Source organism: Saccoglossus kowalevskii, chromosome 22 (assembly GCF_978046115.1).
Source record: "Saccoglossus kowalevskii chromosome 22, keSacKowa6.1, whole genome shotgun sequence".
In the NCBI taxonomy this organism is placed as follows: domain Eukaryota; kingdom Metazoa; phylum Hemichordata; class Enteropneusta; family Harrimaniidae; genus Saccoglossus; species Saccoglossus kowalevskii.
In genome coordinates this window covers 23,885,856-23,908,736 of record NC_140662.1, presented here as the reverse complement: position 1 = coordinate 23,908,736, position 22,881 = coordinate 23,885,856, and the positions used below count along the sequence as shown (strand labels likewise).

At 37.6% G+C, this 22,881-nt stretch overlaps 1 protein-coding gene across 1 annotated transcript in view; it reads left to right on the top strand.

The window, feature by feature from the left end:
• Positions 1–274: 274 nt before the first annotated feature.
• The window catches only part of LOC146729201 (uncharacterized), a 60,077-nt gene continuing 37,470 nt past the window's right edge, over positions 275–22,881 (top strand). The window contains exon 1 of the mRNA XM_085495658.1: positions 275–1,013. Coding sequence (XP_085351784.1) covers positions 548–1,013 — 466 coding nt within the window. The 5' untranslated portion in view covers positions 275–547. The remainder of the gene's footprint in view (positions 1,014–22,881) is intronic.

The following is a 22,881-nucleotide window of genomic DNA, read 5'->3' as shown; positions in this document are numbered from 1 at the left end:
TAGCGTAAAGGGTATAAGTGTATTACTTGGTCACATATAATAATGAAAGTTGTTGCTTAATTCGAATGGAAATATTGAACGAGTTGTTTATTGAAACGGTGAAGTGGGATTCCCTTATCACTCTGTAAAGCGTTCCTCTATGTTGCCTTCACTGTTCACGTTTTACTTTACTTGCAGATCACATAGCACCGAGGGAGTATCTCCGTACACTGGAACAGCATTACGCCTACCAGTGTGTTTGTTGGTTGTGTCGATATAACATCGCTGGTAACTATCTATTAGGTCGACGTTGAGTTATGTGTCGCAACTTAATATCTGCTGCGGTGGATTTCTCAAGTGGCAGTGTCATGTCCAACATCACGGACTATTTCGGGGTTTTACACGAATACGCGTAGTGATGTCGGATGGTTTACCGGCGCTGACATACTGGTTAACGCGATAATGGGCTTTTGGCGTTTTTTCTCTCCGTGTTCCCGAGTGTGATGTAATAATCGAAGGAGGACGCGCCACACTAAGACAAGTAGTTTAGCGTCATAGGTTGTCAAGTATGGAGGAGCCGCCGACGAGGGAGAAAACAGTGAAGATCGCTATCGATGTTGAACCAGAGCGACCGCCGAAACGAAAACGCAGTGCCAAGGACCAGTGTTTTTACTATTTTCGTAAATTTGTCCAGTTTATCTGCTCGTACATTGGCTTAACCAGTGTGCTGGTGGGATATGTATTTGTCGGAGCCTTAGTATTTCAAAGTTTGGAGCATCCTGGAGAACGTAAAATTGTGCAGGAGGTGCAGTGGAAACGCGAGCAGCTCTTGGTAGACTTCAGCACTGCCTGTATCTCCAATCCCGTCAACTGGACGGATATTTCTGGTCGCCAAACTCTGCTTTTCTACGAAGCTCAACTCAATAACTACATCACTCGACACGGTTATAAATACACGGGCAATAATGACCCACATTATAAATGGACTTTTTTTGGATCACTTTTGTTTTCTCTGACGATAATCACGACTATAGGTAAGTAAATACCAACTTGAAATCAAATTTTCACAAAACACATAAATCGGAGGGGGGGGTATTCCCAGTCGCGGGTCGCAAGGATAATTCGTTACGCGAACTGTATCCAGCAGCGATTCCGTGAGTGAGCCGAGTAATGAGCTGTCCAATCTTACTAAAAACAAGGACGGTAACAATCGGTAAGGATCAGGCGCATGATAAGTTATGAAAGACAGCTCGTTATTTACGTTCATTGTATTTCATAAAGGTGTCATATTTATTACAAAGATTGCACACAGAAGTACTAATTGTTTTAACTATTTCGACCCGGATTCTGAAACTCTTCAATGTCGGGCAGATGATCTATTTTTAGAACGCGAGCCTGGGCACTGGTTTAGATCGAGTTAGGTTCCAATGATCACTGCGGTGTTAACACAGAGTATGCTGTGCGTCCCATACACGGAAATACCGGTTCATGTTGATTTATAAATATACCAATTCAAAACCACTTGATAGAACTCATTTTTTTTCTAATGTCAAGAAACGCAAAACATGTCGACATCAGCTGTGAACACAGCACTCTGCGCAGCGCCAACGCTGTCTGTGGGCACGATTCGGCGTCAACACACACGAAGGCACACACAATCACGTAATGAGAGTTCGTTGACATGTTTTATTAAAGATTTCTCACTCAGTTCGGTTTTAACTATTTAAATATACTGTGAATTGGAGGCAACCATCCCTGAAACGTTTTGCAATGTATAGTATGTCTCCAATTACTCTGACGATTTCTAGATAATAAAGCAGTAACTAATATAACCGTCGCGCTGTACGCTATCGTTAAACTTTGCACAAAGCAATGTATTTGCTTACATTCTGCATAGCTAGGCCGACATTTAACCTCGAAGATGCTGATTAGTGCTATGCTATTCATTCCCATGTATATAACGTATTTTGAACTCTCTCCATAAATCGGCTCAGATCACTAATTATTAACGATCGTTGAAACAACTGGCAGTTTTCCATCTAATCGTGTAGAAATTTAAGTAACATGCCATGTTTTTTAGATATTCTACGAACGGTACTTTCTGACAGTAGTTGTGTGGACATCTATCGTAGTTAAAGCCCAGAAAAACGGGTACAATTTATTGACGCGAAAGTGGCAGACGACAGTGAACAGTAGTGAAAACTAATCTGTATCTCACTAATTCACACGACACTCATGTGTTACTAGTTAGATGTTGCGGTGCTCAGTTTAACTAATTGTATTAAAAGAGATGATTTCACACCTTCACAGCAGATGATCTGTATTGTGATCGACAAAAACCTACAATCTCCGAGCATCCGCGATATAGTAAGTCTGGCTCGCCACGATGTTATTTCAAGAGTCCATCGGCTGCATTACTTGCAATACGATTAACATGTTATCGATAATATAATTTAAGATTCCAAACTCTGTATTAAATACTAAATGCAATATATGAAGACACATCGGGATGTTGGATTATGTGGGATAAACTTTGCAAGCCGCAGATTGCCGATCGGAGCATGACACATTCGCTCCGCATATACACAGACCAATCACTGATGTTTAGTCTCTGCACTCACTGGGGTGACTAATACCGTGAAATCTGTAATGAAAATTACAGTTCGCCTCAAATCCCCTGGAAATATCCATAAATTTGTAGATAATACATTGTGATTGCGTTATTGAAATTGGCACATCCAAATACGACATCCACGCGACAGCATTCCGAGGTGCATGACCTTTTCAGGGATTTATTCAGAATTGCGCACGAACGACATAAAATATGTCGTATGCCCAACAATTTCGTTATAACTTCCTTGCGCATACCGTCTGTCCGTGGTCTAACTTGTTCTGACATCCGGGGTATTTGACCTCCAATATTTTAACTGACATCTAGCCTGTGTTAAAATGAAGGCAAGCACGTATTGAATGATCGGTTTTAAATAGGCCATTACTAACTTATAATTGAAGCGTGCATGCGTTTTTTATCCTTGAAAATTCTTGCGAAATGTCTACTAACTAGGATCATTCACGTGACGAAATCGTGAAATTTTCGTTTCACTAAACGAAAACAAAATAAATGCTCGGGCAACTTCCACCCGTGGTTACCTTGTTGTTCGTTAAATGACGTCTTGTTGGTTTTCTTTACTTTTTGTGAATCAAAAATATTCTAATATTTTGTTATGGTTGAGTCACCTATCAGTGATATTAACAAACATTGAGAATCCATGATCTTTGACTTTCTTGGTGACCTGGGTCGCGTCTGACATCACTCCTCGTAATGTACGAGAGCACTACTTGACGACACACTGTTTTGGTTTCTGTGCGTCTACGATTACCGCATGCGTTGTTATGGCGTTTCCATTCGCTGTGGGTTTTGACCTGTATTTTGTGGATGTTGCCCGTTAACTACCATACTTAGAAATGTCGTCACTCTCTCCAGAGTACAAGTAATTCAGCCGATAACACCAGCCTTTTCGATAAGGATGGTACAAAAATAGATTTATCTGCTCTAATGTTTTTTATCAGTATCTCAGAGTACTCTCATCTTTGGAATTCTTTGTTTCTCTTTTCTTCCCACTCTTCATTCATTCCCCTTCAATTAATCACTGATCGTTGATCCTACAAAACAGTGAACTATATTAAGTGTCCTTGTGGTAATTTTTAGAACACTTTCGTTAAGAGTTTAGATGGATCACGACCGATAAATTATCGCAACCAATTTCCTGATTGGTTTTCAGTCCAAACGTTGACTCACGGTACTCGTAATATTTCAAATGGATAATTATTTGCCTTATTATTCTTTGCGTAATTGTATTCCGTTCTCTGTGTACGACGCCAATACAGCAATACTGAACGTCTGCGTTGTTTACTAATGTAATTGCTACCGTTATTGCCTCCGTAAGCCTTAATATTACTGCTCTGTATCCTTTCCAACGCGACAGTGAAAGTAATGTCTTTTATTGCGCCTAATATGTTCGATTGTCACACTGACTGGTCAGAGTTCAGTCACATGACATCCATGAAAACCTTTTAGTATTTCACAGTATTATAAGAGTGACTCTGTATAATCTGTATAACGTATTCTCACGTTTGACGCGCGATGACTCACACTGTGGTATGTGTAGCGATACTGAGGCTTCTAGCAGGCTGTACAAATCAGAACAATAACAAATTCGCAAGTCGAGTGATTGTCGGCACACTAAAATTCTAATGTGGTGCCATTTCAAATGATGCGCACATTTCGCTGTGAATGACAAATATCATTCACAAAAATGGGGAATTTTTCTACTAAATTGGATCTATGAACACACGTTTCAGACGCCACGGCCTTTGCGGTCGACGTGGACAGTTCGACACTTACCGTATTTAAACGCAAATCAGACACGAATATATGTTCTAGAAACGTCTGTCACAAACAGCTGTATATTACGTAACGATATTAAATGAGAATTACTTGTATGCTTGTGGAAAACACACAACCTTTTAATACGTAGGCATTAAAATATAATTCTAACTAAAAAGTGCACATATAAAAGAAAATCATTTAGAGCGTAACTACGTCTTGTGTATCATAAAGATAAAATTGGAATTGAATCGGACGAGGTTAATTTGACGCGCCCCCAAGTGCATGAATATTTGCTTCTTGTCTGCTCGCGTCCATTTTGAACTGCCTCAATTTTATCACAGTTGTAGGTGCTTGGTATATTTCCCTTGATTGGCAAAGTGTTTTACGCTCGGGTTTGCGACAGTTGAAGGGCCGTAAATAGAGCATAAGTACCTGTATTTGAGGGTTTCGTGTGTGAAATCCGTTAATAGCTATATTGCAGCAGATTTGCTAAAACCTCTGTGGTCTAAAGCCGACTTAATCCGTAAATTGGATAAATCCGTGTTTTTACTTGAAATATTCAGAAAATGAACCCCTTGTCATGATTAGCCGGGTCCAATTTCGTGATTTACTCGCTCCATCGAGAGATGAAAAAAACGAATCTCTTCGGAAATGAGAATTGTCAGTATGATCCAAAGTCCAATACATCACGTGGAAACAAAATTGTAGAAACCATGACAACGTGTTCACGCGTATGGCAATACAATTAACGCATAATGGCATTAGGAGTAAACGACTTGCGCTTTTCGAAATGATTACATTGAACGAGATAGTTGAGATAATGTTTTCACAGCTCTCCGAGTCTGAAAATCATCGCCTTCACCACTCTGAGTGTTATACAATATCATTCCACTGGGTATTAGCAATATTATGAATGGTAATATAAAAAAATCAAGATCACACAATTTAATAATCCATTGATACAAGGGTTTGGATGATCATTGATGTTTTTAATGGCGCACACTATTTATTTGTTTATGGTTAAGGGTTCATTTGTGGGAACTATTATGCGTCACCTAGTTTGTTTTTGAAAACAATTCTTTATTTAGTTTAATTTTGATGTGTTCACTATCGACGTAGTGTTTCTAACATCCAATGTTGTATTGCGTTAATTAGTTCAACCAATCAAGCATAAATATTATATTAATTTGAAATTTGTTCAAAGTTGGCTTTTTATTTGTATACACATTTTCTTTGGCTGCAGATTTTTATTGACTAAATGGTTCAATAACAAAATCATTTCAACATCTGAGTTGTTTCCCATACGTCTGCTTGATTTTTGACAACATTTCTTGAGTACTTGTGAAAAAAAAATGTTCATGTACAATCAAAGTTACCCAAAAAACAACAAACCCGATTTCCTGACATCACACCAGCGCACGACCTCCGATGTTCCGCATTTTACATCTTGCTCACGATGATTCCGTCATTAGCGAAGCAATGACATTAAAAGAAATCGCTTCTTTAATAAATCTGTATTAGTAAAGGGCATTTTGTCTGCTTTAATCGGCGTTTTAGATGTCGGTTCTTGGTAGTCCGCTTTCGCTCATCGATGTTAATCGCTCTTAGCAAATCATACAGTCCACAGGTTTGAAAGTCATTAATCACTGTGAAAACAAGGATTTGTATTATCTCAGATTGTTTGACTGATCACTGCCAGATTGTTAACACTTCATCTGCTATGACGTCATTATTCGATCTACGTCGTCGCATTCTCATTATCGTGTTATTTAAGTTCTGAGCGACCACATGTTTCACAGACACACAGTGGTTTATTTATTGTATTGTTTGTTCTGGTCGTCGGCCCTTGGCACCTAAACACTTTGATGCCGAATGCTCCTGGTGACTCCGACGAGATGAGTGTGTATTACGTGCCTGATTCTTGCTGGGCTCTTTGTTTGCGTCGCACTCCCATTAACTAAACATCCAAAACGTCTGGACCATGAATTTCTGTATTCGAGTGAATATGGGCATTCAGACGAACATTACCCGGGGCAATGTACTGATCATCGGATTGTGCATGACAATGTTGCCCGAATAGACCATTTGTTTGATATTCTGTCCGATTATCTAAGCAATTTGTAAGCTCGATCACAGTTGATACTTGACGCACAATGTAGTCATACCATGTATACACTCAAATAAGCCAAGTAACTATTTAGGTTTTTGCGGTGCTGCAAATCAAATATTTACATCTACGATTGATATTGATATTTACGACTGTCTATGAATTAGACATCGGATTGTATGACGCACTTGGACAAAAATGTCACGTGATACTAAAACCAACGATTCTATTTCGATTTTCGCGACGTAGAAGGTTCAGTGGCAAACCTTACTACACACCCACCTGGAAGTCAATATATTAGTGTTTGATACTAACACTAACGCATTGTGAACTTTTATTTCGACTGGATGATAGTTATTTTAGAACATTTCCACGTTTTGAAGTCGACTGCATCGGGAGATATTTTCTCTCTGAGACAAGAGAAATGAGTTTGGGACACCGTCTAACTAAATATTAGGCAATCAACTGTAAATGATTCTCACCTCATTCTTTTCACCACGTGCTTTCACTATTTAAACAGTTATATAATGAAAAACAATCTCGCACTCACTCACTCACTCACTCACCCACCCACTCATTCACTCACTCACTCACACACACACACACCCACCCACTCATACTCTCATTCACTCACTCACTCACTCACTCACTCACTCACTCACTCACTCACTCACTCACTCAATCAATCAATTATATACTTATTTTATTACCTGCGAATTCACTTAATGTTATTGATGATTCTGGACATTCACCTGACGTAAAAGACTATTGCATGTGAGCCCAGCTGACAGTATTATCCGATTACCTTGTAATAATCATGTAACGACAGCACATATATTGGTGTATGTATGAGAGTCGGGGCATCCATCACCTTCGCGCATGAACGGTCAGTAACAAACTGCCAACCGTATTACTCTCGTGTACACTCAGGTGGAAGCTCCTCAAGACATCCGACGATAGTTATCTTACTCGATTGGATTACTTCAAACTTATCATATGCTACCCTTGCTTCACCAGATCGTTGTAATTCGAAATGACATTAGTATCACGCTAGAGTCAGTGTCCCTGGGAACTAGTGGGCGTATTCCATTCAACCCGCCTACGGACTATTCACACACAAACTGTCAACATCTCGATTACATACAGTTTACTGTTTGTCCAAATATATAAATATATATAAGGATATAATTGCTACATTGTTGACCTCTTTGTATGAAATTTGCCCCTCCGAAACAACAGCAGACACCCCCCCTTCGAACTGTGAAAAAAATACTGCCCAGTTGTTGGTGGTTAAATGTGTTAAGTTTGCTGTTTGTTGATAGATTAGGACGATACCTCTACAAATTGTATGTAGTTAAATACAAATTGTACAATGTGGTCCTATCTCCAGACATCTGGATCAAAAGAGCGATCTCCGTATATATCTTACATGGGAAATAAACCCGGGGGACAAGCAGCTGGAAAGATAGGTTACTAATTTGGTTTACACGTACTATGCATTGGTTTAGACGGGACATCGATTATTTGAATTGTCGTTTTGAAAATGACATTCTAATATTTGATTTTTCGATAACAAAATCTATTATTTTACCTGACAGCTATCTATGTAACAAATACGAAATGTTACAATCCGCGTGATGCCGACGATGTAAGTTTTCGATTTTGTACTCACTCATTCGAAGGTTCAAGTTATTATAATAAATCTGATTTGATGGACAGACTATTCGGACATTGCTGAACATTTATTTACCAGCTGCTATGCAATGTTCAAGCAAATATGTTTCGCAGTAGTAATTTTCCAAAGTTTGTCGGGACCGCGGCGATGATTTGATGGTTTTCGAAAAAAATAATTGACTGAAATATTTATACGATAAAAGGTAACGACAAGAACACTCTGCTCATGCTTTCACGCTATAAACCAGTATAGTTGTAGTAAAAGGTAGTGATTAGGAAATTATGTCAATTAGTTTCAAAATTTACAAATAAATTATGTTCAATACGTACAAATGTTGAACAAACACTTTGCTGAAGAAAATGCTTTAATTTTTTCAAAACCAGCGTATTTTTTGTCAACAGTTTCTTCCATATTTCGCTGACAAAACTGTAAAACAAAGGGAATTCAAAAGGAAAAGCTGTGAATTTATTTAGTGGCATATTATCAAATATATGATTTTCGGCTAAGTCGTCTGAACTAGTAAAAAACATCCTATCAGTCAAACAATCAAAATGAATCACTTATTTACAGAACCGGATTCATATTTTATCTGATATCGGGAGTATCGGAGATAATGCTGATGCCGCGAGGGAAATGCTATGTGATTAATAGTGTCACGTGTTGTAGCACCGAGGGAAATCGTGCTATTCCTGATAAACGTCCATGAATGGTACCAAGGGACCTGGAGAAAATTAATAACGGATAGCTGGAACAGATTGTAACATCTGTGACCTTAAATTGACCCATTAGGCTCTCGTTGTGAAACTTGCCAATTTATTATATTTCACGACATGGCATAGGATCGCTGCAGTGTACCGCCGTTTTCTCAAATTGTATTTTATTCTATCGTCAAACTATTCTACTTTAGAAGTAGGTGGTGCTTCATTTTGAATAATTTATTGCGGATATATTCTCAATTTCAAGGCCTACATTATATTTTTACACAATATCAAGTACCCCAATTTACCGTATATTATTGCACATTCTATTGAGGAAGAACGGCGAATACGGCGATAGAAATTATACAAGAATGAATTGCCATTTTACTCAGTCGTCTAGGAAGATTTAGATTTTTTAAAAGTTGTTCGCTACAATCCGATCAGTAATTCTCTTGTTTTAAAATGCTTTCCCATTTGAATTTAACTATATGGAATCAAGTAAAAGACGAATACGGTGTACAAGAATAAGTCGCCACTTTCATGTATGAAGTTTTCGATTTGTTAAATGGTTGCATTCTACAATACGATCTACTATGTGAGAAAAACGATTATGGTATTACAGATATATGAATAAGAAAAAAATACACGCTCCTTAGGTTTCTCTGAAGATTTAGATTTGTTTAAAATATGTTTGCTACAAACGGATTCGGATCCGTAATACCCGTTTGTACCTAAAATGGTTTCGCCTTTTGAGTGTAACACTGTAGTAGAAAAATGGAAACATGATGAAGAGAATTTGATTTCTACTTTCTACTGCTCTACTAAGCTCAGTCAGTTCTGTTCTGTGCAGTTCGAATTCAGTTTAGTGGTTAGTTTACAACCGAACATTACTTGATTTCTACTTTTTAGGCTCAGTCTGTTCAGTTCGGATTCAGTTTAGGGGTTAGTTTACAATCGACTATTGATCGATGTGTTTTCTACGTTATTAGTGTTTATTGATGAACACAGCTGGTCTGGAACCGAAGATTTGATTTTCGACAAAAGACTTCAGTGGTACGTGGCAACACGGTAACCGTGGTGGCAATATGTACCAGTCGAAAAATTGAACATATGCATGTACTGTTACTGTAAATTACTGTATTGCGCGTGTAAGAGAAAAAAAGCTCGCGATCTCCGAAAATACTTACCGGGCATCGAACCGTGATGACTTCCCAGGCATCTTAATTTGAGGCAGCGAAGTGCTGTTTGTGACGTTGCCGACAATTTAAGTAATTTACGTAAATTGAGTGAAACGGCGCTGTGGCGTGAACGCATCACTGATAAATTGATGGATAGTGTAATAGTAGTTTTTTTTGTAACAAAGCGTTATTAAAATAAATGGGCCAATATTCCTGATAATATCCTGAATTCTGCCATGAATCATTCTACTTAACGACTCACAAATATCATATTTCACCTTTTATAAACAATAATTATTCAGAAACGAGGATGAAATGCGGGTAGTTGCAATGATAACGATTTTTGCCAGAACAGCATTTATATTGATTTTTGTTAGAGTTTAAGGTATGACGAATTGATGTGACGTCATTTTCGCTGCTTAAGATCTCTATTACATGATTGGCTATTGGAATCAGCTTTCGTAACTTTGGGTAATTCAACCTTTGAAAACTGTTGTTTAAATATGAAATCTCCGTTAATGTGTAGATTTTATTTTTTTGTCGATAATTTCACTCTTTTTCCGCTCAGCAACTAAAAAAAATGCCGGATAAACTCATCGCATTTAAATTTCCATGGTCATCCGCGGTCGTGCAGAGCGCGTGTAAAATGTGTGTAAATAAACAATGCAGTTACGTGTTATCCATTTCGCCTGAGACCCACGCAACTGTGACACCTCATCAACTGGAAGGAACAGGGTAATTACAGAAGTCGAAATATATAGTATATTCTTGTAACGTTGTTTAATAATAAAGTAAAAAATGCCACAGTGCAGAAGTCTACGATACCACGCTACCACGCTTAGTTGAATACACAGTGTGCAATATCAGTGTTATTCGGGTGACACTCTGCTTCACGATCTCCTTAATCATAATATATATTTATATATATCCATGTGTTATAAAATATACATTATCGTAGATTTTGACCATTCATTCTTGTTAGGCAACATGCGAAACATGAACTGGTGTCAGTCCCTTGAGTTAGCGTGGCGCGATAGTCGTCACCCCTTGGGTAAATATTAGGGTTCTCAGCAACATATCTCATTTCAACAATATAATGGTACATTATCAATACTGTATACAACATTAAAAGACGAAGCATGGACACTATGCGGCATAATTGCGCATTAGGGCGTGCTTATATATACAATATTGATATTGATTGTACGTACTATTATTTTTAAGTGCACGCGCATACGCCTAATCACAGTCCCTCTAAGGGACTGTGGCCTAATATGCGGTATATTGCCGAACAACACTCCCGCATAATTCAGTTTGAATTTATATGATCAATCAAACCTTAAACACAAATATGTCTTGATTGTATTGGATGTCGTAGCCATGACATTAAAATCCAGTCATATACTATACTATAGAAGAGGTTATTATACCGTATTGCAAATCAGAGCCCGTCAGATATTACGAAGCAGTGATGTAAATTATGATATCGTATAATTGATCATCATCGTCACTCTTGACGTCATGAAATTATGTTTTACTATACGTGATATAAACCCACCGTTTTTGTTTTCTGTTGAGTGAGTTGCACCAGGGTGCCCGTTTAGGTGTTATACCACGAAAAAATGATGAAATTAAAAGATTCAGCAATCGGTTGCATTTCCAGTGCACAGTGCTGAACGTATCGAATTTACATAAACACAAAAGATGCATTGTACGCTTTGTCATGTCGTGAATTATTCAATGCATAACATCTGATATTGACATGACCTTTCTAATACCCATTTTCCCCACAAACCTTCATCGAACCCCTTCTTTTGTAATTTTTTTCAATAATTGAGGAAGAAGTTCATCTCCTTGTCAACTCCAGACGTTGCACCTTGACGTGAAGCTGCCCAATCCTAGCTAAGGTGTAAGGTCTGATTTACAATAGTGGTTTACAAAATGTGCCACAGTTACATAAGACAATTACATTCAACATATGAGTGCATGTTTGGAAATGACACTCTGCATATGAATACGATTGTGGATGTTTTAAAATTAGTATAAAGACAAAGAGACATGTTTCATGACTGAAAATGGTATAACCATATAATACGGTTGTTTTTTGTTGTGCCCTACGGCACGATGCATGCTTAACCGTGTTCAGATCATTACCTGGTGTTCAATTCTATACGAGTATGCCTAGTAAACATTGGAGAGACGCCTATATTTTTTAGTTAATTGTACGTACCAATATTGAAAAGCGCATGCGCAAATTCATTGCCACTTTTTCATCAACACTGTTTTGTGCGCGAGATAAATGAGATTTGAGTATTGAGAGTTAGTAGTATAACTGTAACTTTACAATGTAACTGTTTGTTGTAAAAGAAGGTTTCCTTTTTTTAAACATCTCCAATTTATACAAATCATTGGAAGATGGACAGCGCTTTTATAACCTTAGAAATGTTCTTTTACACTAATTCATTTTCATTCATACGTGTGTTGGCGCCTGTATCGTGGGTAGTTTTTTGTTGTGCCCTACGGCACGATGCATGCTTAACCGTGTTCAGATCATTACCTGGTGTTCAATTCTATACGAGTATGCCTAGTAAACATTGGAGAGACGCCTATATTTTTTAGTTAATTGTACGTACCAATATTGAAAAGCGCATGCGCAAATTCATTGCCACTTTTTCATCAACACTGTTTTGTGCGCGAGATAAATGAGATTTGAGTATTGAGAGTTAGTAGTATAACTGTAACTTTACAATGTAACTGTTTGTTGTAAAAGAAGGTTTCCTTTTTTTAAACATCTCCAATTTATACAAATCATTCGAAGATGGACAGCGCTTTTATAACCTTAGAAATGTTCTTTTACACTAATTCATTTTCATTCATACGTGTGTTGGCGCCTGTATCGTGGGGAGTACAGACAATCAGTCTTGAAATGAGAGTGATTGGTGCAATAAAGCCACATTTAGTGGATTTAAAAGCTACACCGTAAAAATCGCTAAGGACCTACCAATGGATTAGTATTAGTTATTATTATGTAATTGGATACATTTGCGCGATTGTTGCGTAATCTGTTTCTAGTGCGCTTGAGGTCAATACTGTGTCAATAAATCTAATGGACCGTCAAAGAAATGTTTGTATGTAATCTCTCTACTCGTGAATAACTTGACTGCAAGAAGTTCACAATAGAAACAAGTCTGAGCGAGATCGAGTGGTGTAGTCTATGATGTATATGATGGCATGCACTGTGACAGGTGCTTTAGTCTATGTTACATTCCTGACATGCGTAAAACTGTCAGTTCATACAACTTCGGCTTCCAGCACCGATAGAGCCGCCCAACATCATAAATAACCTGTCAATGAGCAACCGCGTTACTGCTTCACCAATTATTAATTCAGTATATATTTTAAAAAGATTCCATTTAATTGGTGAAATCGTCGCGTTTAAGTGTGCAGTAAGAATGTTAGAGGCAGTTTATGATAGAAATACAAGAAAACTATACGTTTCACATTCAACTTGGCATAAGTCGACGAAAATGGACCTCATTTTATAGCTTTCAACAAAATAACAATTGAGCCTGGTGGACAGCGTTACAGTGACCTACGGACGCATGATGAACACTAGTACATGTCTTTGTACGTACTAGATCATACATTATACATACAAGCATGACAACTGGCGAAGTAAGAGGTTAATACGTCGTAAATTGTGGCTTCTACCGAATTCAGCGGGTTTCAGGAATAATTAGATCCAATCGGTTGAACAATTCTAGTACTCCTAGAGACATGTATTTATAAGAACGTGTAGTTTAAGGGCGGTTAATACACTTGTGATGTTGTAATTCTCTTGTGACTGGAGATTTGAAATTCGACCAATTTTTAATTAAAAATGGCATCCAGAGTAATACTTAACGCTAGTGGCAAATCACTCAGTCACTACGTCAATGGAAACAGGCTCGGATGCCCCTATTTTTAATTTTGGATTTGTTATATGCTTGATGGAATCTTTCACTTAGTAAAATTCCAGTACTTTTAATTTCGTCTTTCGTAATTCCAGTACTCAATATTCGTCTTTGATACGTGTATTTTTCACACAACCATTATTTGCTAGGCTTTATTTTCAGAACAATCGCCGCTGTACCAACTTTAACAGAAAAAGTACAACCACACAAATTCCGTAACTATGTTAAATACAACTCTATACCATGCCTGCATGTTTGTATTCATTCACGCGGAAGTGTTCTTGAACAGCGCACATTTTGTCGAGCATTGCATCAACACCTACATGTTAGAACCCCAACATGGACACAGAGGCCATTGCGGGGTAATTTACCAAACACCATTTTTGATCATGAATTTGGTTGCTCACGGAATACCCATTAAATATATCTGAAACATCCAGTCTGTCATAGAAAGATATATACGACTAACATTGACAGAAAAACTTAATTTATCCCATATTGTGACAGAATTGTGATATATAGTCCTGTTATATCAAGACTTGATCTGAAATGAAAAAAATATCCGCTGTGACTGGTACTGGGGTGTATCCATCAACTGCTTTACTCCAAGGAGTTACTGTACAATTTTAGAATAGTGACGTACGTCAACATTCTATGTACACTCGTAATGAGTGCTACGGCGTTTGCAAAAGACGCCAGGGGACCTTAACAGCAACAGCTGTCCAATCGCACGTATATGGAAACACATGCCAGGATAGTGTTCACCACTGTGACGATGTACATATCGCTTTTCAAATCGCTGTTGCTTATTGGGTACCACGTACATAATATATACATGTACTGGAATTCTCCATAGTGAACATAGACGACGCTTTGTTGAATGTTAAATTTCGCCTAAGCCTCGGGACAGAGAAATTTCACCTTGGCCTAGTAGGTTATACGAGAACGATGCCTTCGTTATTCTATTTTGACGACATAATTTAATCATCAATACCGTTCTCAGTAATGCCAGTTTTCTTTATGACATAGTTAATCCATTCAGCGGAAAGCTCCGACAATGATTCTTAAAGTTACACATAGCTACGGTGTCAAATGTTAACGGTTCTCCTTATACATTTATGACGGACATTCGTGTATATTTTTATATGGGCTGCATTAAAAAATAAAACGCACGTAGCACTTAGCATATAGCCTGTGATCACAGCGTCGGAATTAGTAATATTGACATTCCTAGTTAAGGAAGACGACAGTTCCCGAGTCGAGGGGAGAAGAATCTTCTCTGACTTAGGGGTAAGACGACGTCTACCAATGGAAGTGTGTGCGAGTGTGTGTGTGTGTGTGTGTGTGTGTGTGAGGGGGGGGGGGGTTAGAAGTGGCGCTTATATTTTATTCACATGGAATCTATACAGCTACAAAAACGTGATATTCATGAGTGGAACAATCAGACGTCTACTAGTCTACTGACGTATATGTACTAACTAATTGCCATGGTCGGTTACCAGAACTTATAAACAACTATTGGAATCTAGCTGACTACAAGAAAGATGAGCGATGATTAACTGTACCAAATCTGACTGTCAAAATAAATAATATTAATGTAGGAGACTGACATGGCACTTAATTAACACATTCCATATATCTAAAGAAAATGAGAAGCTGGCATCTGCTTTCATAGAGAGTACAGCTTTTGCGGACAGGCGCGCTGTTGCTAAGGTTCAAGAAAAACATCTTTTTACAGGTGCACAGTCACCTTTGTTATGTGCGAAGACGTTACCATCCAAAAAGAACATCTTCTATAAAGGTGCACATTCCCTCAGATGTTGCCATTAATAAGTAATGTATTCTGCACAGTGCGTGGTCGCTAGCGTTCAAGAAAACTGTTTCATATAATTCGGGTTGACACTAGCGTTCAGGAATAACATTCCTTGCAAAATGTGTAGTCACTACTGTTCAAGACGAATATCTGCAAGTGGCTGAGCCACTAGCATCAAGGAAGAGCGTATTTTGCAAGGTGGGTTAGTTACTAGCATTCAAGAGAAACGTCTTCTGCAAAGTGCATAGTCACTAGCGTTCAAATGAACATTCTTTTGCAAGGTGCATAGTTACTAGCATTCAAGTGAAACATCTTCTACAAAATGCATAGTCACTAGCGTTCAAGAAGAATATTCCTCACAAGGCGCATAGTTACTAATATTCAAGAAGAACGTCTTCTACAAAATGTATAGTCACTAGCTTTCAAGAAGAACATTTTCTGCAAGGTGAATAGTCACTATCGTTCAAAAGGAACATCCTCGGCAAATTGCGTGGTTACTAGCGTGCGTAGTCATTAGCGTTCTGCAAGGTGTATAGTTCAAAAGAAACGCCTTCTGCAAAGTTCGTAGTCACTAGCGTTCAAGAAGAATGTCTTTTGCAAGGTGCATAATAACTAGTATTTAAAAAAACGTCTCGTTTAAGGTGACACATAGTAGGCAATTGTTGGGAGTTGTTGTTTTAAGTGACTATTCAAAATAGCTAGACGTTTCAGGCAATGACCATTCGCCAATAGCATTTGGAAGGTGCGTAATCAGTGTCATAGGAGAACGTTTCCTGCAAAGTGTGCAATGGCTAACGTCCAAGAAGGACGTCTTCTACAAAATGTGCAGCTGCTAGCGTTCAAGAAACTTTTTAGTAGTAGGTAATCATAGTCTCAACCAATATAGCCAAATATTTCGAGCATTAACCCGTCATCAGTATATATCCGAACGTCTAATGTCAGGTGCACAGTGGCGTTCCAGTTGAACGCACCCGTTTGATGCAGAGAGCTAGTGGTATTTCATAAGCATGACGTCACAACGTCTCAGGATCACGTTTACTGCCAATCCACCCAACCACCTGTTCAATAACCGTCAAGCACGTCACAAATTAAAATTCAATTCATGGTCAGGTATGCGCAATAAATTCATTCGTTTGAGGGTCGCTTTCACAGCCGGATAAAACGTCGGTAACCTGAACATCCATTTATCACGAATATAATGGATCAATCTCGTGACATAAATAACATTTATCGTGCTCTGCCTAAATCAAAAAACGATAAAATCTACACATCCCGAAGAAGAGGAGAATGTCGTTTATTTTCTCAGGTAAACTCTTCGATCCAATCACTGTTAAAATCCCATTTTCGGTACGCCATACCACATTTTTATTCACGCTTCCCGGCTTTTCGATTACAACTCGTCGTTAAAACGTTTGAGTAATATGTCGTTCATTGCAAGCACATAATCCACCATCGGAATTTGCAATTGAAAGGACTATTATGTAATTTTATTACCTGGAAATACAGACGTTGACATGTAATTGGTATGATCTCATTTAACAAAAATATCACGTGATTTCACACTGACCCACTCACGGCATAAATGAATTGTTGATTACCAACAACCACTCTGAACTTCTGTTCAATAGTTATATATAACCCCAAGGGGGTACCATGGTATGGCACAATTTTTGTTTTCAAGTTGTGACTCAGACAATTTGTGTATGTGAGGAGACATTTATTTTCTCACGTATCTAGAATATATATATATATATATATATATATATATATATATATATATATATTACTGGGTTAGCATATAATCATGGAAGAATATCTGAACAGCCATTTTTGGATTAGATCGCTTCCAGGGACCGAGAAGTGGTATGCTAGACAAGTACTGAGACAGTGGTGTGTGAGAAAGATGTTGGCACATAGTTATATGTGAGTAAAGTGCTGAGAAAGTGGTGTATAAGAAATGTACTGAGACATTGATGTGTGCAAAAATATTCACACGGTGTATGGAGACAGTGGTGTGTGAGAAATATACTGATGTGTTCGAAAGATAGTGAGATAGTGAGACAGTGATGAGTGAGATAGTTTTCCAGATCTTAAGGCAATGGTGTACGAGACGGATAGAGTCATAGATGCGAGACAGTGAGCGTCATGGAAAATCAAAACAAAATGTTATTTTTTTGTATTTAATAATGTGTTTTTGCAGTCATACAAACATAGTAAAAAACAGAAAGCTGTGCTTTAGTTTAAAAACACATTTATAAAAATAATTGTAAATACCGATCATCTGTTATTCATTTCTACGCCCATAATGCGTGTGTATGTCAGTGCCCCCTTCTCTTCACTGATATTGAGTCTGATTTTTCAGATATGTTTTTTGTTTTTGTTTTTTTTTTCATAAAACTCCAATGTTTGCTTAAATTCTGTATTTACGCGGAAGCACTGCAGATTTAACTGTGATTGGTATTTTCCTTACCAATTCGCAGGGCATGTAATACGTGCTTTTAACGCGTTTGGACACAACGATAATATCACTTTTTTTTTGCGTAATCGAACATTTTTAAGCACCCACCACTTTCTACAACGCTATTGGTTATATCTACGTTCGAACGATGAGCGCACAATGAGATTGCTTTCTAACGTCCACAAATCATGCGAGTTCGCTTCTCGTGAGATCTTCATTGCATGGTTATGAAAGTTGCATATGCTTGTCTTATAAATCGTTAATTTTTATAATTTATTTATTCTAGCACATTTCAATTGTCAGTCATAAGTTATATCTGGTGAGTTGATATTACACGCCATGACGTCACATGCATCTACAAGAAATATTAATCTTACCTTGTCTGAAGGGAAACAACTCGTACAGATTTTTACAAAACATTCAAAACTGAGCAATATTACGAAGAAGTAAAATATATAGATTTTTGTATATTTAAACAAAAAACTTATTGCAAATTGAAGTTTGCATCGCAGTTGGGAAAGTAATCATGTAATGTCCTCTCAGTTTGCCATTGTTTTTCAGCGTATAATGATTTATTTGTAACATTTATAAGGAACACTGACTGTCCATGGCGAATTCAAAAGTATGTGTTGCGCAGGGTGCAATGTGTCATAGACTGTAAAATTCAATGGAAACACACGTTTCTCGGTTAGGTGTATTATTTAATTCATGATTTCTAACAGATTGTTTTTATAGGACACTTTCGCCAGTCGGTGTTCCATGATTTTGTGCGGTCGATTTACTATCACAAACTTGACATGTTAGTTTATGGTTTTCGTATTTAACAAACATGTCTGTCTAATCAGAATTGCGAAAATGTCGTTCTCTACCTGGATTATTTGTTCTAGCCTCTTCACTTTGACATGTTTTCTGGCTTCTAAAGTGTTGGTAACGGTGATTGTTGTTGCAGCGCACTTATACAAACATACACGACGCACTAATAAAACGTCAACATACGCCAAAGAGTACATTCCATGACGTCACAAAGTGTTGCTAACTGACGTCAGCTTTTATCCATTATGAGAATTTTCGATATTGTGTTCAGTGTATATATTGATGCTCTATAACAGAATAATTGATCCCCTCCGAGTCCGCTTGTCAAAACAAAATCGAAGACAAGTTTACTATATATTGCACCAATGTCTTCCCCGTGCCTATAAGTATGGACAGTAATAGAGACAACACACATATCGCTTTAACAAAAACGGGGTCATGATTTGGAGCACCCGCTCACCACTCAGTGTATATTTCACATGTATGCACAATGTATTTCACAAGTGTTGCATACGTCGCATGGGACCCGCATCAAACATGGCGCGGTTTGGCGACTGTAAGGCTTTAATCGCTAAATATCGATTAACGGTAGTCAATTGTGTTTGATATACCTTCTCATGCAGCACATTTGTACACAAAGTGCCCCTCCATATCAGCAGGGTTGAAACATGTTTTTTTTTTCGGCCAGGTTATATATACCCTATTTAATTGAATACATTAACCGTTTTCTAAATTACCAACAAGATAATCAGGTACATGTATATCTGAAATGAAAAAAAAAGTGAATAACTGCACACTTAAACTTAAGTACTATATTAAATGCATGGCGGCATTTAAATGCTATATATAGAGGTAGAGCGATGGCCTATTGTATCCCAATAACTGATGTGGTCATGGACTAACAGCTAGTCAATGTGTAGAAACACGATATATTGCCGACACGCTCAGTTATTGTCCCCAGAACGCATTTGTAACATATGCGAAATCACTATTGAATAGAAGGTACGCAGGTGTTCTAGTTAATACGCCAATTATTACATACGCCAGGGGAATGTTACGTTACTAATTAATAGTATCTTATTTCACAGTATTTCCGTATTTATTTCAAATCCCAAACACATAAACTAGTAAATAAATATTGATACACAATATAACCACTCAGCTGTCATAAGATATGTTTGCAAATGAAACTGCTTATTTGAGCCCCGCGAAGTTTGTCAATGTGCTTATGCCGTGCTAAATATGTTACAATTGAGTAGCTATTGGCAAATTGTCTCAACAATGTCCCCAACAAATTAGAAATTTTCAATATCTAAGTATGGAAATTACATGACGTTTTTGCAGCCAAATCTTGTTTATAGCAACTGCAAAAATGTCATTTTACATAGTAATGCACTTTTATTTGTAAATGCAGTTGAGAATATGTAAATCAGTGGCCCCACACATAACACGAACAGGATTTTTGCTATTGACTCTATTGGCTAATTATGGGTATGTACCACTTAATCAAAGCGTATGCTCGTTGTGCAGTTCATTATTTTATCGATCGAATACCATATTACATACCACCTAAAACAACAATTATAAATACACTAAATGTTGCAAATATACAATGATGCAAGTATGTTTAAACGGCCCACGATATAATAGTTGAACATTTTACTCCACATTAAATCAGAAAAACACGAGTCAATTTTCTCATCTGATGAAAAATATAATCACCTATCAAAACTGAACTTAAAACTGCTCACACGGTGACATGTTGTTTCACCCATTCTTCACTCCGATTTTGGTGTGTTTTCATTTATAATTCCTTTGATGAATTGAATTATAGGTTTTAATAACTCATTGGCCCACAGAAAATCTCTAGATAAAACAATACAAAAATCAATTGTGTAAATTTTCCGCGCTTCGTCTTCAGAACGATCTCTGTCAGAGCCGAATACACTCTAATTTTGAACTCTGAAAGATATACACTAATTGCGTGATGTCATCGAGTCGGCAAGGAGAGGGTCACGACCTCGGCGAATTTAACACTGTACAATGCCGAGGAGATTCTCGCGTCATTCCTAATTTGTAAGCAACTGACACCGTATACGTCAGAACCAAATCCTCGTCAAATGCCCTCCACTCTCTTGTCAGCAAAAATTATAGCCCCCTGTCTTCAATCAAAGGTAATTGAAAATAGTGTCACCATTAAATTAATGCACAACTGTCAGAAGAATCTATTTTTGCCTTTATGGTATTGCTTTACCTAAGCCGTAACAGGACCGAGGTGGTTACCGACAATTAATCGTGAGTAAACTAGACGTAATGATTTGCGTGCGCTGGCCTGGTAACCTACACATCATTTCGATCACGCGAGCTGCAGTGGTTGGGGAGAAACTTCCTCGGATATCTATTCCACGTTTCAACCACGTGAGGGATGTAATGGTTACCCGTAATGCGGGTGTTAGGACATGACATTGACAATGTTTTAGCAATGTCTTTACCAAAGCCAAAAAAAGCATGTTTCAAATATATTTATAGTCTGTTTACAGTATGTTAAACTTTTCATTCCAGTATTTTTCTTCCAATTTGGTAGGACTTTTTGCTTATATTTCTTGAAATGAACCCTGATGTTGGAGTCAACAGACAAACTTTGAGTCAATTATCCCCTTTTTTCTCAAAAAATAGCTATTTTGTCCTAATATTCTGAAAGAAAGTGCAGACTATAACTGAGACTGTTTTGTGAATTTGTGATGAAAAGAGTGAACTGGTGGCGAAAAGATTAAAACATACAAATATATTTTAAACGTATTTCAAACCTGTTATGTAAAGTATCATAATAAAATCATCCATAAATGACAGAAATTTGAGAGAAACAGATTTTCAATCATCCAATTCCACATTCGTATTTTGAAGGAGATATCCAGCTATATTTCACACTACAAATGGAGTAATATGACTGGATGAGGGTTTCTCGGAAATATTTTCACTACCACATGAACTAGATTAGAATAAAAATCGGTAGAATTCACACCCAAAGGCCCCAGAGTAAATTGAAGCAGGTATAAACAGTTAATCTGTTAATGAAAAAAAATACACGAAGCATTCCCACCACGTTTGAACTTCAGCAGAGATTAATGAACCAGCGAAGCTTCCATTCCCAATCAGTTATCCTGTGATACTCTCACTGGTGAAATTTATGTTATTTCATGTCTCTTTGTTTGTGTTAGAACTTATCTCGATGTATATCGGCGGGTGTAACTTGTTCTATTCCTTCGAAAACACATGATTGGAACAACTTGACATATTGGCGATTCCATTCTTGCCAATCAATGGACAAATAATAAACACACCCAAATTCAACTTTAAATTCTAAATTGGATATTGTTGATCACCCGATGAATGGATGGGGAAAACAACCGGACATCGTTCTCTGAGATCGGAAGTAATCTTTCTCAGAGTTACGTGAAGGTTCGGGTATCGAATGATTTGGAGTTTATAATGCCGCTCATCGCATGTGATTGAAAATTGAAAGCATTTGTTATATATTCGCCATATGACGACGGTTCAACATGTATTTCTAAAAGCTTAGTAACTTTTTTTTGGTAGTTATCGTTCATTCCCGGATCCGTTCATATTAATATAGATTGGTTCGCATGGCATGGGTGACAAAATGCGAAATGGCATTTGCAGTTTGTTCCGATTGTACTCCTTGAGTAACTACCTGTCTAACGTTCATGTAGCGACGTTTAACAGTATATATATTATGCGAACATTGTTTTACCTGACATAACGTCGGCGCTTGGCTGTAAATAATGACTCCATGGCA